At 44.2% G+C, this 15,699-nt stretch overlaps 1 protein-coding gene and 1 long non-coding RNA gene across 4 annotated transcripts in view; one reads left to right on the top strand and one right to left on the bottom strand.

Moving 5' to 3' along the window:
- Positions 1-1,634: 1,634 nt before the first annotated feature.
- PBX1 (PBX homeobox 1) overlaps positions 1,635-15,699 on the top strand; it is a 241,291-nt gene continuing 227,226 nt past the window's right edge. The window contains exons 1-3 of one of the 3 annotated variants that reach the window (XM_074960944.1): positions 1,635-1,778; positions 2,543-2,799; positions 5,752-5,825. In XM_074960944.1, the coding sequence (XP_074817045.1) occupies positions 1,746-1,778; positions 2,543-2,799; positions 5,752-5,825 (364 nt within the window). In that variant the 5' untranslated portion in view covers positions 1,635-1,745. The remainder of the gene's footprint in view (positions 1,779-2,542; positions 2,800-5,751; positions 5,826-15,699) is intronic. The other 2 variants (XM_074960946.1, XM_074960945.1) reach the window with 2 other exon arrangements.
- The window catches only part of LOC141992180 (uncharacterized), a 44,956-nt gene continuing 43,546 nt past the window's right edge, over positions 14,290-15,699 (bottom strand). The window contains exon 3 of the long non-coding RNA XR_012640543.1: positions 14,290-14,356. This is a non-coding gene — a long non-coding RNA (uncharacterized LOC141992180). The remainder of the gene's footprint in view (positions 14,357-15,699) is intronic.

Here is a 15,699-nt window from a genome sequence, read left to right as displayed (position 1 = left end):
GGTCTCAGTCGTACAGGGATGCAGAGATTGATGGGGGCTCCCTGCAGAAAGGGGTACCCCTGGCGGCCATCCAGCTCCTTTTCCTCCCAAGCTCTATGCGTTGGTCCTGGGAATAGATGACACCATCATGGCCCCAGACTCAGAACCAGCAGCTGCTCTGGTGCTGTGTTACTGCTGAACATCCTCCTACGGGCCCTGGGGCAGAGCTTGCATGTGAGTTCCATCTGGAGCACTGCAGGAGACAGGGATTACAATTGACCAGCCAGGGACCGTAACCCCTGGGCAGAACAAGGACCCTGACCTGTGAGATACATGCCAGCAATATGGATCTCTTTGAAAACTGGAGACGTACATCCCCCGCCATAGGTCAGCAGCACAGCCGCCCTGCAGGCCAGGCACAGAGACCTGACAATCTCTTTCAGTTTTACTCACATTAGGCACACCTGCCACATCAGGTGCCTCATGTGACACTCATACCAGCTGCGTGCTCAGGCCCCCAGCTGGGTCCGAGGCAGGCAGCTGGTATCCCCTTGCAGTGACTCTGCCTGGCCATGGGTAGGCACTGCTAAGCCCCTCTACTTCTTTGTCTGCGCCTGCTGCCAGCTCCTGCTGTTATGCAGGAGGTTGGGTAGGTAGCTCCAGACAAGTGTGTGTTTGATCTGTGGGGCAGTCACAGATTTCATGGCTGTGGATGGACATGCTCGCCACTTTCCATTCAGGTGCTTCAATGCCAGACCCCTACCACTGCTCAGGGGGAGGGGGAATCAGTCACTGTCTCTTTGAGGGAAACGTCACGCTTGCCAGCTGTGATTCAGGAGTTACTTATACTTAGGACCACCGTGCTATTTCCAGACAAAATATGATTTTCAAGGTGGCAGTGCCCTGGTTCACTTCACTGAATCCCACAAAGGCAGTTTAAAGGGATTGAGTTCCTGAAGCAGACAGAGCTCTGCTTTGTAAGCTCCTTGGGGCAGGCACCATATCTAGCTCTATTTGTACAGGGTAGGGCCAGCGCTGATGGTGCTCTGTAAATCATTCCAAAACTTCCTTCGCTCCACAGAACCCCTTTAGCACTTGGGAAGAAAGGCAAGCACTCATTTAATTGAACTCTTTCTATGGCCTCTCCTATTGCAGAATTGTCACCCAGAGCCAGCACTGCCAACTCTTACAGTATTTGGTGTATGTCTTAAAGCCCCAACTCCTGGAGTCAGGGGATTAGGCAAGGAGTTCATTTAAAAAAAAAACCTTCTAGCCTTCATGATTATGGCGGAAAGGCTGAGAATGTGACCCAATTGTAACCTAAAGGCGCAGAAACTTCAGGTGAATGAAATAACCTGGTGTTTATTTATTTAGTTTTGTAAAAAAATCCGGTGTTTTTCACCTAGCCCCAGGGTTTCTTGGGGCCTGCCTCCTCATTCTGAAGGTGGAGGGCTGCCCGGTCTGCCGAGCGAACCAGGCCCTTTTCCTAAATCACAGCTGGCACCTCCCTGCTACCCAGCTTACAAATAATGCTTTCGCAAGGACATGCAGGCAAGGCTTGTAAACCAGTGGTAGGTTGGCATGTTTGCAATAAACCTCCTTTTGTTTCTTTTCGCAGGGCTGCAGGGTGGCCGGGTTGGAAGCCTTCCCCTGCCCTAGGAAGAGCAAGCACATCGGGGGAAGACGACGACGGGGAACGGGGAACAGGCCAAGTGCACTTTCTTTTGCAAAGACCCCTTTGCACCTTTAAGGACTGGAGACTTCGGATGGAAGCAGGGCACAGCCCACCTCTGAACCCGGTGATTGACAGGAAGCTGGGGGGGTGGGGTGGGGATGTGAGTGTATGTGTCTGAGGAAGGGGTGGGAGGAGCTCGGGCCCTTCCCAGATGGCCAATCAAGGCAGAGGGGTGGGCAGCTTGGCTCTCTCCTCCTGTGGCTTTTTTCTGTGTCAGTTTCAGGAGTCCTGAGCCTGAGCTAAACAAAAGCAGGAGGCAGAGGGGGCTGCTGGAGTTTGCAGAGACAGAGAGAAAAGGGAGGGTATTTTGCTTGCTTTGCTGCTGCTGGGGTGGGGGAAGAGCTCTGGCTTTTGCAAGAAGAAGGGGAGAGGAAAAAAGAAAGAAAGCAAACCAGCCCACCCCCTTTGAGATCGCTCTGGCAGTTGCTGGAGGGGGGTGGGGGAAAGTTTGCCTTGCAACCCTCCTTCGCCCCTGCCTTCCCCAGATCAATGCCTATTTGCAAAAGGATTAAGAGGCAGATTTAAAGGCTGATAGCTCATTTCTGCGATTGCAAAAGGAGCCCGGGACTAAGAAAGCAGCCAGAATCCAGCTCTGATCCTCCCCCCCCCAAGTGGCAAGGAGCTTTATTTTTCTTGCTTTTTGGAGTCACCCTCCTCCCCCTCCCCACCCCCCGAGTCCCCTTCCCCCCTCCCTTCAAGAAGCAACGGGATCCCCCTCCCCCCTTTCTCGTTTTGCCTTTTTTTTTTTTTTTTTTTTTTAAATTTCCTCCTCCCGAGAAGAAGGATTTGGAGCCAGCGTGAAGGATAAAAAGCCTGGTTTCTCCCTAGGAGGCGCGCCGAAGGAGCAGGAGGGAGAAGGAAGGAGAAAAGGGACTGCTGCTGCTAGCTTGGGCGATGGACGATCAACCCAGGTTGATGCATTCCCATGCTGGGGTGGGGATGGCAGGACATCCCGGCCTGTCCCAACACATGCAGGATGGAGCAGGAGGGACAGAGGGCGAGGGAGGCAGGAAACAAGACATTGGAGACATTTTACAGCAGATCATGACCATCACAGATCAGAGTTTGGATGAGGCACAAGCCAGGTGAGATGTGAAAGGGGGGGCGGGCGAAATCTTCTCTTCCTTCTTGTATGGTGCTGGGTTTCTTCATTGTGCTTTCTCTGCTTTGAAGATCAGCTAGGTCGGGGAAGGGAAGGAACCAGAGCCGCAGGAGAAATATTGATCGCAAGTGTATCTATCTATCTATTTGGTGATATGATATAGTTACATTATATCAGTCTGTCTTTATCTATCTATTTGAAACTGCTCTCTGATCTCAAGCCGGCCTTCCTCACTTCCATGGCGCCTGGAGTCGAACAGGACAGGAGGGCTAAGTTTTGAACATCATCTTGCTGGGTGGTATTCCAGGAGGAGAAAGTCCCAGGCTAGACTTTATTGCTAAATTATTTGATTTTCATTCCTTTCATCCCACCCTTTTTGCCCGTGTCTTGGGACGGTTAGGATTTCTAAAAAAATTGATCCCTTGCTCTTTTGTGTGTGTGTAAAAACAAATCACTTTCTTTGTCGCCAGTTATCTGCCCTTTTAGAAAAGCTTTTCCATGGGATTTTAAAAAACAGGCCTTTTCATGGGGGTGGGGGGTGGATATTTGCTTTTATTCATTGAAAAAGTCTTATTCAAATTCTTGTTTGGAGTGATGGGATTTAAAAAAACAACAAAAACTTGGGTCAGTTTCTTGTGGGTTTACTGTCTAATCCAGCTATATGTACAAAAACTACACTCTTTCTCTTTTCCCCCCTCCACCCCTCACATTAGGCACCTATGACACTACTGTGTGTTATTGGAACCATGTGTGGATTATGTACATTTTTGGAGTAGGATTTGGGGATGGCAGCTGATTCTTCTTCAGCATTTGCACTGTAGTATTTCATTTTACAGTAGACAATTTTAAAAACACAGTAGCCTGCTTTGAATTCCATAGAAAATGCACCAAGTGGTATATCATCTTTGGACACATTTTAAAATAATGCACTTTCTTCTAAGGCTACATTTTATGGTTGGGACAGACGTGCACGGATTTTTTTTTATGGTGGGATATTAAAAAGGAAAAAAACCAGTAAAAATCTGCTAACTGGAACATATTCGACTTCATCGCATGCAAGCTCAAGAGACAGCTTTGAGAAGCTCTAGCAAAACTTAGAAAAATGAAGGCTCAGTTATTTATTTTTTTTTAACATAAAGTTGCCAAAAATTGTCTGATGTACATTAGAATTTTATTATCTGAAGAAAAGCTTCTAGGTGTGGTATAGTTCTCACTGGCACATATGTTCCACAATGGAACAGATTGCTAGAGTACATTGTTCATGGAAAAACACCCATCCCAGTAAACTAGCTTGGATCTACTTCCAAAGGCATGAGGGTATGCTATTATATTTGGTCTCTCTGTCTTCTTAGCCTTAAAACCCCAGTATAATAGGATACTTTGTTATTGGACTGATTGTTGTAGAAGCAGAGCTTGCTAGCTTTTAGGATGAAGAAATTTCCCACTTCATGCCCAGACAGAGTTGGGGGAGGGGGAAAATCTTTATCCTGAAAGTTACAGGAATTGTGTGTGTGTGTGTGTGTGTGTGTGTGTGTTTTTGCATGTGTAATATACATTCAATCAAATTAAAAACAAACAGAACTTTGAGACCTGGATGATGCTCCATGTTTTGCCTTGCTGGGCTACCCACAGCTACTTCCTTACAGGACTTTCTCTTCAGCTGCGAAACCGACTGTATTTTTCAGCGATGCGTGGTTTTCAATCCTGCGTATGCATCCCATGTTAGTTTTTTATGAAGTTCCTTCAAAGATGTAAATTGCTAATTCTGTGTGTGTGTGGCACATATGCGTTGTTTATATACAAATGGCTGTGATCATTTGAGTTCTTTGCTAAGGTGACAGTGTGGCTTTTCTGGGTTATGCCTTTGAGAGACTTCATATACCAATCTTTTACCATAAGGTGGGGTCGGGTGGGGGGCTTAGGATGGTGAGGAAAATAATAGTGAATGTTTGCCAGATGTTCCCACCACCTTTATATATAATTTCAGTTGGTAAACAGCATTCCCATAATTGATGCCTGATTGGAACAGCCCTTTATACAACCAAGCCCTTTGCAAAGTGATTATATGGCTAAAAAAAATGACATTTGTTTCTTTGCTTAAGTGGGCACCTGATGGGTTTTAAAGGCAACCAGCCAATTAAACAAGCAACTCTCCTGCCTCCCTCAAAAACAATAACTAATCCCTGCCGCCCGAAAAGAAAATTTAAAAAAAATCCACCAGGCAGAGGGTTGTGTGTGGGGTGTGTGTGTGTGTGTGGTGTTGTTTTTTTTTTAAATGTGTGTAGTGTCCTAATTGTCAATAATTGAATCTTAACATCAGCAAGCAGGCAGTGTGTACACAAGACGCATAATGTAAACATGAAAAAATGAATTTTTGTGCCCAGATGTGTGTTTGCCCCTGGCAGTGCATTTCCATTCTCTTTCACTTGGGTCCTGAAATGCTAGAAATTGACAGTTCCAGTCGGTGCACCTTTCAAATCTTGAGGGGCATCTGCAGGATGAATTGGAACACATGGGTGTATTAAATAGAAAGGAGGGTAGTGTGGGGACGGGGTCAGAGGGAGGGAGACAGATCTCAGTGCTGTGTATTTCAATAAGATTGTCTTCCACATGTTCCTGGCTTTGGCTGTTAATTGCCTGGCTAGGGCTGCTAGATTGTGAATGCCACTTACTTGAAAATGGCTTTTGCTACTAATTCTTAAATTGGCCTAATTTATGTTATCTGCGTTAGTGGGTAGCCCCTCAAGGATGAAAGATCACCAGTTAAAGTCCTAAAAGTTATTGAACGGTGACTTCCTGTGCAGTTTTGGCCAAAATGTATATTGTTTATAGGTATATTTGTATTTCCCCCCTCCTTTTGCACATGCTAGCCAATTTCAATTTTGAAAGTTGTCTTGAGCTGCCATGGCACCCTAACCTTGCTTCTTTCTTGCAGGAAACATGCTTTAAACTGCCACAGAATGAAGCCGGCCCTTTTTAACGTCTTGTGTGAAATCAAAGAAAAAACAGGTAGGAATGGGGATTCTGATGTTCTTATGGGTTTTGTGCCAATTTTGTTTTTCCGCTTTAAGGGTATTTCTCTCTCCTCAAAAGTTCTTATATTTTTAATATTATTTTAAAGGGAAAAATGGAATATTTTACACTTCGGGCATTAACATTGCATAGTAGGGTATCTGTTGAAGAGGAGAAAATATTAATTAATCTTCACCCATGGAACCTTTTTTTTTTTGCCATATGCTGCTTTTAATATATTGTCTTTCTTGTTACAGCTTTAAAATATTGCTCTGCTATGAAAACTGTTTGGAAATAGATTTAAAAAACAAACAGCCTCCTAAGAAGGTGTTTTCAGTTTGTCTCTTAAATAAGGGTAAAAAGAATAAAAATACACTTCTAAAGTTTTTTATTTTATTTTAAATAAAGTTAAAATCCCTGTATATCTGCCAGTCACTGGCACCAGATGACACACAGAGAGAGTTGTCAAATACCTTTAGTGGAAGCGTATCTATTAGATTGTTGATTACTTTAGGGTACTGTGGTTTTATGGCAGGGGGTGTTCTCCTGTAAGGGCGGTAATGACATCACAACACTCATTCTGCTGGTTCCCACTTTTCCAGACCTCCTACTGTTCACTAACACACTTATAACACATCCCAGGAGGGCATTTAAATTTTAAAAGCAACAATTAAAAAATAGCAGTCATCAATCAAGGGTGATCTTAAACAACAGATGCTCAGGGAAGGACATTTAGCAACATCCGCCGTCATGTATTTATTTTATTTTTTGCAATTTTTAATTTTATTTTCCTCCCTCCGAATGGGTAAAATCCTTTCTTATGCCTCCCGGAAAAATGAACTGCAGATAGGCAGCCTGATCCAACAGCTTCTTTTTTAGCACGCTGAGAACTACTTGCCTTTTTTTTTCCCCCTCCCCTTTTACCAGCAGGACGGTAACAGTCAATAATTCATATCTAAACTATATAAGCAAGGGCATGACATGAATGAAAGTGACAATAAATATGATTGCACGCCCGATTGATATACATTGATAGTTACACATGGTGGGGGAGAGCAGCTTTTGGAAACCCGAATCTGTGTCTGTTTAAAAAAAATATATATGTAATATATAAGCCTCATCACGTTAGCAGCTGATTGAAAATGTGGTTACTTGACTCTTGTAATATATATAATATGACTAAGGAGGCCCTTTGTTAAATGTTGTTTGAGCAGCTTGTAACCTAGACAAAGCACCTAGCAGTGGCATTCAACTCTCTGAAGTCCTTAGGGCTGCATTGCCAGTGCCTGACCTTATTGAAACGCCGTTCATTATATATTTCCTATAATAGAATGGAGCCTGTATATGGTTCCTATAATGTAATGGACGCTGTATATATAAATATCAGAGATGCCTTGGAAATCCTGCAAGTGCCTTTTCTTCCTCTCCTTTTATTTTCTATTAGCCAAGAAAAAGACCTGTCTCTCTCTCCCTCTTTCTTTCTCTTATTTGTTTTGTTGAGAATGTTTTCTGTAAAATGTTGGTGGTTGGCCCAGTCTCTAATCAATATCTGCCCTGATTTGAAATCAAAGCAGTCGTGAAGTTGTAGGGGGTGATTCTTTTTGAATTAGAGCAACTGGAAATACAGCGGGAAAAACAACAACCTACATCCCCATCCGCTCTAATTTTTGGAGAAGCTGTTGGGCTATAGGGAATCGGAGTGAGGTGGGAGCATTTGAGTGTCCATAATGAGTGGGTGTGTAAATTCCGATCCCCTAATTAAAATCTAGAGAGACATTAGGTCAAAGTGTGACAGTGCAAACAAAGAGCAGGTGTGGATGGGTACTGTCTCCCTTTAATCATTCTGGCTGGATTGCTAGATGGGAGGCTGCTGTGTTAAACAGAATAACCCCCCCCAAAGAGGTAAATCAGGATGGCATTTGGAATGAATTTTTATCAACCCTGCTATATGCGTATGGAGAATAATTTGCTTTATAAATGGGTGGGGGGGGGAAAAGAAGAAAAGAAAAATCCATCACGCTTGAAACTAAGAAAGGTGCAGGTGGTATCTTTATTCTTCTTTTCTTGGACCAAATTCTATAGCTGAGTAGCCATGGTCTTCCGAAGATGAGCCTCATCCAAAAGGAACATACAGGCCTAGTGCAATCCAAGGTGCAGGTGTGCAAAGGTGAAAGTTGGGGCTAAGTTAGATTTCCTCCCCACGTCTGAATTTCTGATGTGGAGTCAGCGGGGTGGAATCCATTGTCGGATAAAATCCTGGCTACTCAAGTGGCTTGTGGTTCTGGTGGGGCGAGTGTGTGTGTGTGTGTGTGTGTGTGTGTGTTCCACTCATCCCATCTCAAGCGTTACAATGTGTGGAAACGGGGATTCGCTTTCAAACAGCTTGATTTAAGTGACTCCAGAGCCTGATGGAGACTTTACCACCATCTCTCGCAACATTACGGCTAATATTTCATAGGTTTAACGTTGTCTGAGCAAACCCAAAGTGTCCATGAAGTTTAGAAAAAGAGGTCGTCTTTACTGGCTGGAGTCCCCTTTTGCAAGCTGACTCTTCAATTATTTTAAAGGATTTATAGGCATGCTTTTTTATATATATATAAACTTGTTTGCTGGAATCCGTTAGTTTCTTTTGTCTGTTTCAGAGTGATGTCTTTTAAAAAGTAGTAAGTGGAGAGATTTGATTTGAGGTGAATGCAGGAAAAATTGTTGCTTAAATGTACACATGATTAGTCTCTACTAATTTGCAGTGTTTTCCCTTCTTTTTTGGTTGCTTCGTTGGGGGCTAATTGGTAGGACTAGCTTTAAATGGCTAATTGGCTTTTTGGAATAAAATAATAATAAAAATAGAAGCCATCATTGTCTCAAATGCAATTGATTTCCCAGTCAATAGAAATTTAAATAAAAAAATTGCACTGGCAATTATGAAAAGTTTGCAAGAGGTGGGGGTTCCTGTGTCTGTGTGTGTGTGTGTGTGTGGGTTTTTTTTTTTTTTTTTTTAAATGATTCTCTGCCTGAGCAGAATTGCTAAGTAGAGGAATCAGGCAAGGCAAACGCAGACGTGCGGTCCTTGGATAGCAAACTGGAAAATATCTGCTGTCAAAATGCAGCAGCGTCTATTTCAGCTGTGAGCCTTTTCCAACTCCCATCTCGTTTGATGGGAAATGGAGAAGAGAGAGAAGGTGAATGCAGGATCTATGATCATTTAATCCGATTGCGCCTCCTTTAAACATTAGATGGGATATTTGCTTTTTCGCTTCTTTTGTGAACGTGGGCATGTGAAACATGTTTTATTTAAAAAGACCCTGACTTTTTTTTTTTAAAATTTCTAAATTATTTTTTCCCTTCTATGTGTCAAAGTAATTCAGGTATAAAAAGAAAATTAATACACCCCCAACAGATTAAATATTCCACTTAATAAATTTCTAGACAGCAATGATTAGCTGTGCAATTGTTGTTAGTGGTTTTGGTTTGTTTGTTTGTTTTTTTTTGGGTTTTTTTGTTTTGTTTTTGTGTTTAAATTTTGAACATAGTAGCTACATAAGGCACTTCTTAGCCACCCTTCTCCTATGCATTATCTTCATGAAAGTTAACTCAAATCAGCTCTTTGGAGGAGGTAGAATATTTTATTTATTTTTTTGTTTTTTGCTTCCTTAGCACCCCTTTGTTCTCTCTAGCTCTCTGCCTTTCTCTGTGTTCAATTAACACCCCCATCATAGAACTGTAGTCTCTCTCTTTTTTTTTTTTAATGTCTGCTACTGTATTTCACTTCTGACACCGCCCTTATTATTCTTGCCTGCCATTTCTTTTTAATATAGCAATTACGGTATGGGGTTTCTTTTCTTTTCTCTCCCTCCCCCCTTTCATTTCTTTAAAGCTGGAAGAAAAAAAGGAAGGCCAAGCATGTGTTGTATGCAAGTGAATGTTTCCTGGGGTACATCTTATCAGTGAGAGAATGGCCAAACCAAGGCCCCGTCTGCCCTTTATAGGATAGGGTAGCATGGGGCAGTTTTTTTCGGCTCTGCTTTTTGACCTTTATGCATCACTTTAAAACTCTGCCCTCAATTTCCTGTTCTTCCCTTAAGCTGGGAGTCAGCAGAGGAGCCCAAGGAGCATTAAACACCCACATTAGAATGTCAGTGGCAGTTGTGTACTTAGGGCCTGATCCTGCTTCCACTCCTGTTGTCTTCCCACAGCGGAATCAGGGTCCTAACTGCTTCAGGCTCCTCTGCAAATCCCAGCCTTGGTTCCAGTGCTCCCCGCTCCTCTCCAAAGCAAAGCAGGGTTTAGAATTGTGCTGCTTTTTTTTTTTTTTTAAGCGGCTGCTGTTCAAATGTCTTTAGCTGCCCTTTTGAGCTGTGCACTGTTCTCCTGGCGACCTTGCATTGGATCCACAGTTGGCATGCGCCTCGAGGTTGGTTTAAGAATATACAACCGGTGGCCGGGGGGTGGGTGGGAGGGGAAGAGTGGGGGAGGTTTAGACTTTTCTGCCCCAACAAACGCAGCTTGGTGTAGGCCCCTGAAGGTTGCCAGATGCTGGCCGCGAAAGCCTTTGCAGGACTCTTGATTCAATTAGTTCCAGAAACGTAGCATCTTTAGAGGGAAAGGAAGAAAAATAGGAATGAAGGAAATAACTGCACAGAGGGAAAGGGGTTTTCGGGGCGGGGGGGGGTGACTTAATTGGAGACCATGTGCACCCTTGGAAGGGAAAAGTTTGCAGCACGACAGGGCGTGGGGTGTGAATGAGGATGGGGCATAAACCAGCAGCCCAGACTGGGACTGAAGACAAACAGAGTATCTATTGGTGGGACCTGCCTAGTGGGGATGACAAATGCAGCTCTCCACTCAGGTGCAGGTCCCTCCTGTGCTGCTGAAATGTCCAAAAGCTTTAGTTTTAATTGTACTTTCTCTACTGCCGAGAGGAGGGGACGGGAGGCTGGGGGTCTGTACAAAGATCCCCCCCCCCCCCCCTTAGAACAGAGCAGACAAAATTATCAGAATCAGAACTGGCGAGGCAGTGTGAAAGGAGGTGGAAACTGGAGGCCTGCGATTGACTCCAGCCTGGCAATGAGGAGGACATCTGGGGCACTATGGGGTGACAGGGATTTTTTTGTGTCCGTGATGCCAAATAAACTTGCCAGTAGCTGCGGAGATGGAGGTGATCCCCCCTGCGTTATCCAGAGGGAGCTGAATCGTGCAGTCTGGTGGCCTTGTTTAACTAGGGGGCCTGACGTGAGGCGAGTCCCCTGGCCGGCTCCGTCTTGCTCGGGGATAGGCTTTGATTGGTCTTAAATCTCTCCTGTGCATGTCAGGTGGCGTCAGGGTACTTCGGGTTGGGTGGCTGGATCGGAAGATGTGTTGGGATGAGGTGGAATTCCTGCTGGATTAGTCCGTGGCAGCCCCCCGAACTTGTGGTGTTGCCTCGGCAGCATTCATTCCAGAGACTGCCTGCCATCACCCCTGGACTAGATGCTCTGGAGAGGGTGCACCATGCCCACTGTGGGCAAGATTTACATTTCTTGCCTGCTCGCCTTTGCAGAGAAAGGGTGGTCCTGTGGTCAAAGCACTGCAGTGGGTTGAGTGCCCCACTCTGCCCATTGTGACCTCTGGGCCTTCATCTGTAAAATATTCCTGTGTCTATTTAGATTGTAAGCTTCCCAGGCATGGCCTGACTTATCGTGTACACGTACAGTGCCTAGCACAATGGAGCTTTTAGGAGCTACAATAATATAGCAGTCTGTTCAATGAGCTACAGTAAAATATAAGAACATTATGTACAGCACACTATTTTACTATAGGTTATTCGTTAGAGTAGTTCCTAAAAGCCCCAGCCAAGAGCCAAGTGTGTGGGCATGAAAGTGCCACGGCCACAGCGCTATGCCTTCAGTCACTTCCCTTCCGCAATCAATAGAAGGGCTACTTGGTGGATCACTGGGTTTCCGTGTAAATTCCTTCCTTTTGGCTTTGAGCAGAGGCTTCCCTGTCTGAAAATGAAAATAACGATTGGAAAAGTAGCCCGATCAGGCTGTGTTCTGCACAGCCTCTCTCGCAGGCGTTCTGGTCCCAACTGCTTCGCAAAGTTAAATAACAAGAGACAGCGGGCAGTATAGGTATAAATGACAGAAAGCAGTAGTGTGAAGATGCTGAATAAATTAAAGCGTTCAGTTCTCTGGCCGATAACAGAGTGGGAGAGGAATTAAGAAGCATACAGGCACAGGGAGATCGGAGACATTTTCTCCTGAAATGGAGAGTTGATGAGAGACATAGGAGGCTATTTATTGAAGAATAACTTTTTGTAAATGAAACCCAAATTAACCAAAGAATTAGTCACTTGCCCTCGTGCCAGTAAACCGCTCCCTTCTCCCTCCTTTTTAGCTAGAACAGTATTATTGTGACCAGTGCACTGGCAGTGGGAAGCTAGTCCTTCAGCAAAGCATTATGGGATACAGTTGTTCGGAGGGGATGGGTGGCAGAGGGGGGAGAAACCCCAGTCTCCATTTTATGAATCAACGAATCCCGTGGTGCATGCTGCTTGGCAGTGACAGGCTGAGAGAGTTTATTTTCAGTTAAAGGATTGCTCCCTAAACAAAGGCCATGTCTACGCCTTGCCGCTGTCGAGTTTTTCCAGGGCTTTAGCAGAGGAGGTGGATTAACACCACCGATGGAAGAACTCCTCCCATTGCTGTAGCGAGTGTCTACACTGAAGTGCAAGAGCGGTGCAACTGCAATGGAGCCGCTGTAGGGTTTCGAGTGTCGACAAGTCAGCGCCCAGCGACGGTGGCGAGGGACTTGTCGACGCTTGAAACCCTATGGCAACTCCGCTGCAGCTGTGTTGCTGTAGTGCTTGAGTGTAGACCCTCGCTACAGCTATGGGAGGGGTTAATCCTGCTCCCTGCAAGGCGGTAGCTAGGTCAAAGGAAGAATTCTTCCGCTAACCTAGTGCTGTCTACACCGGGGGCTAGGTCGGCTTAACTCCATTGTGCAGCGGTGTGGAGTTTTCACACCCCTGAGCAACGTAACTGGATCAACTTAACTTTTGAGTGTAGACCTGTCTTAGCCTGATGGAAGCGTTCTTCCATTGACCTTGCTGCGTCTACACCAGGGGTTCCATTGGCAGAGCTCTGCCACTGGGGGATGTGGGTTTTTCATGCTCCTGAGCTCCAGAGCTACATCATCCTAAATTTTAAGAGTAGACTAGGCCTAAATCAGAGTGCAGAATGGGGGGAAAAGCCTACTACTGGCCTTGGTTACAGAATCCAGCAAACTGGATCCTCTGCTCTGTTCTTTGGTCAGAGTTGTCTGTCACAGGGATCTCTTGCAGGCAACATCCCAGTTGTGTGTGTGCGTGTGTAACTCTTCAGATACATTTGCCAGAGAGACTGGCCATGTGCTCTGAGGCAGGGACTAACAGATCCTGGATTTTAGTCTCTTCAGTGGGAGGTTCCCATATTCCTGCCCCTCTTTAATTTGGGTCACTTCTTCCCATCTTTCCCCATATTCATCTTTTCCCTGCTGTCCCATCTTTCCCATCTGCAGTCACGAGCCTGTCTTGACACCCCTTAATAGCTAGCTTCTGGTCTGGTGAATAGAGCTGGGGGGACGGGGAAAACCACCAGCAGTAATTTAATTGTTTAAAAACCTGATACAGATTTTCTTTCTTTTTTTTACATTCTCGTTTTCCTGACAGCAAACATTAGACTCGAAAAGGATCAGGCAGCTTTATGGGGGAGCTGCACAGAGATCGCTGTTGCTGGACACTACTTTACTGAGCTGTGTATATCCATGTCTCCACCAGATGAAACCATCTACCTGTGCCTGCAACATAGAAATGCAGTACATTGTGCATTGCTCTTGTATATTTTTGGGAAATGCCAAAGCAATCTAGCTGGATATAATAGGCTTCAATGTATATTTTGAGGGGGTATTTAAAACATGCATGCAACTTTAATGATCTTTTATTTGTAGAAAAGAGCTTACCCAAAATAACCTTTTGCTCATGCTAAACAAAAGGGGCAATTTCCCCACCTTGTTTTTAAGAAGGTGAAAAATCAGCTAGTGTAAAAAAAAAAAAAAAAATCCCTACCCGTGTTACTAATAACTATGATAATTAAAATAATTACTTTCAGCATTTCATGTCAACTACATTGGAAAAATTAGCTAAAACTGAATAGATTTTAAAAATGTAATTTGCATTTCCTCACTGCTGAGGATGCCTTGATTTTAGTTTCTTTTTTCCACTCACCATGGGCAGTGAAACTAAGCTGGTCAGTTTCAGGTTCTGTTTTTAGTTAGTTTCACATCTAGGTTCTTCTACCAAAATATTTGCCCTAAACTACCTGACTGTGCGCCTTAGACACTAGAAGAAGAAAATCTAGTTTCTCTCCTGTTAGATAACATTTTACTAATCAGCATCACTGCAGAATAAGAAATGAGTAATGAAAGGTGACCTTCAAAACTACAGTACCTGGTTCCGAAGTCTCTTCACTGTTCTTTGCGGCCCGATTCCCAGTAGCTGGGCTGAGTCCCAGGTCCTACAAAGACATAGGCACGTGCTTAATTTTATTTGCTGTGAGTAGTCCCTGTCTCATCAAATGTTTTGCGAGGTTGGAACCTAGAGGGAGACTGTCTGCCTATAATAATCTGAAACATTTATTTTTGTTCTTTCAGAATAAACTTTGAAAAATGCAAGCTCTTTGTGTGTATGTATGCGCACGCATATACACACACACACACAAACACACACACTCAGTTTATGTGGGCTCCTGGTCTGATTCTGCAGTGATTTGACAGTACAATGAAGTGTTAAACGTGATATAACAGTTAGAGCATGCTAGCCATGGCATGAATAGACATCTACCAGTTTCACTGCAGTCAAGAACTATACAAGGGGCAGACTTAAGGTTATGCATAAAGTGTGAAGTTCCTGACTTTTGAAAACATTTAAGATGGCAGGATTATAGATCTTTTAATTTTTTTTTTTTTTTTGCATTAAATTGCGCTTTGGGATATCATGATATGAATGTCACTGGACAAAATTAGATTTTTCAGGTCAGAAGAGGGTTTATTTTGATCATTGAATCTGATCTCCAGTATAAAAGAGGGCATAGAATTTCACCCAGTAATTATTGCATCAGACCATAACTTCTGGTTGGGCTAGAGCATCTCTGTTAGAGACGCATCGAGTCCTGGTAAAGACTTCAAGTTATGGAGAATCTACCACCACCCTTGTTAAGTTGTCATAAATCGTTAATTACCCCCATTTAGAAATTGGGCCTTTATTTCTAGTCTAAATTTGTTTAGCTTCATCTTCCAACCTTGAGATCCATGTTATGCTCTTGTCTGCTAAATTAAAGAGCCCTCTACAGTCGGAATCTTTTAAAATTCAAATCTTTGGAGTTAGGGGCCAAACTCCCCCTGAGTTCAGAGGGAGTGGGAGCTGCAATATACAGGGAAGTGAGTTTGCGGCAAATGCATGGGCTATCCCTGGCTGTTGAACCCAGTCAGGAGAGATTGCCAAAGTGCTGATGCTGTTTGGGGAAATTAAAAATCTGAGGAGCAGTGACTTGACTTACACACTTGTTGACTGAAGTAATGCAGTTTCTTAAGCTTTGTATATGGAGAGCACCTTGTGGAATATTTATTCCTTTGGATATGAGTCAGCCTCTTACCTGCTTCAGCCTCAAATTGCTGGTGATTTTGGATGCGTAAGTTGCTTGGGTGCCTATCTTGCAACCTTTTGAAGGGGACCCAATTTGCAGAGGCTAGGTGGCCTGCCCCTTCTGAAAACTGGGGTGTCAAACTGGGCACCCAAAGTTGTAGGCGCTCTTGGAACACTTGGGCCATCTTAACACATCAAGAGTAAAGATTCAAAAGA

This window comes from Natator depressus, chromosome 8 (genome assembly GCF_965152275.1).
Source record: "Natator depressus isolate rNatDep1 chromosome 8, rNatDep2.hap1, whole genome shotgun sequence".
Taxonomy (NCBI): Eukaryota; Metazoa; Chordata; order Testudines; family Cheloniidae; genus Natator; species Natator depressus.
Note: the sequence above shows the minus strand (reverse complement) of the source record. Positions and strands in the feature narration are given on the sequence as shown.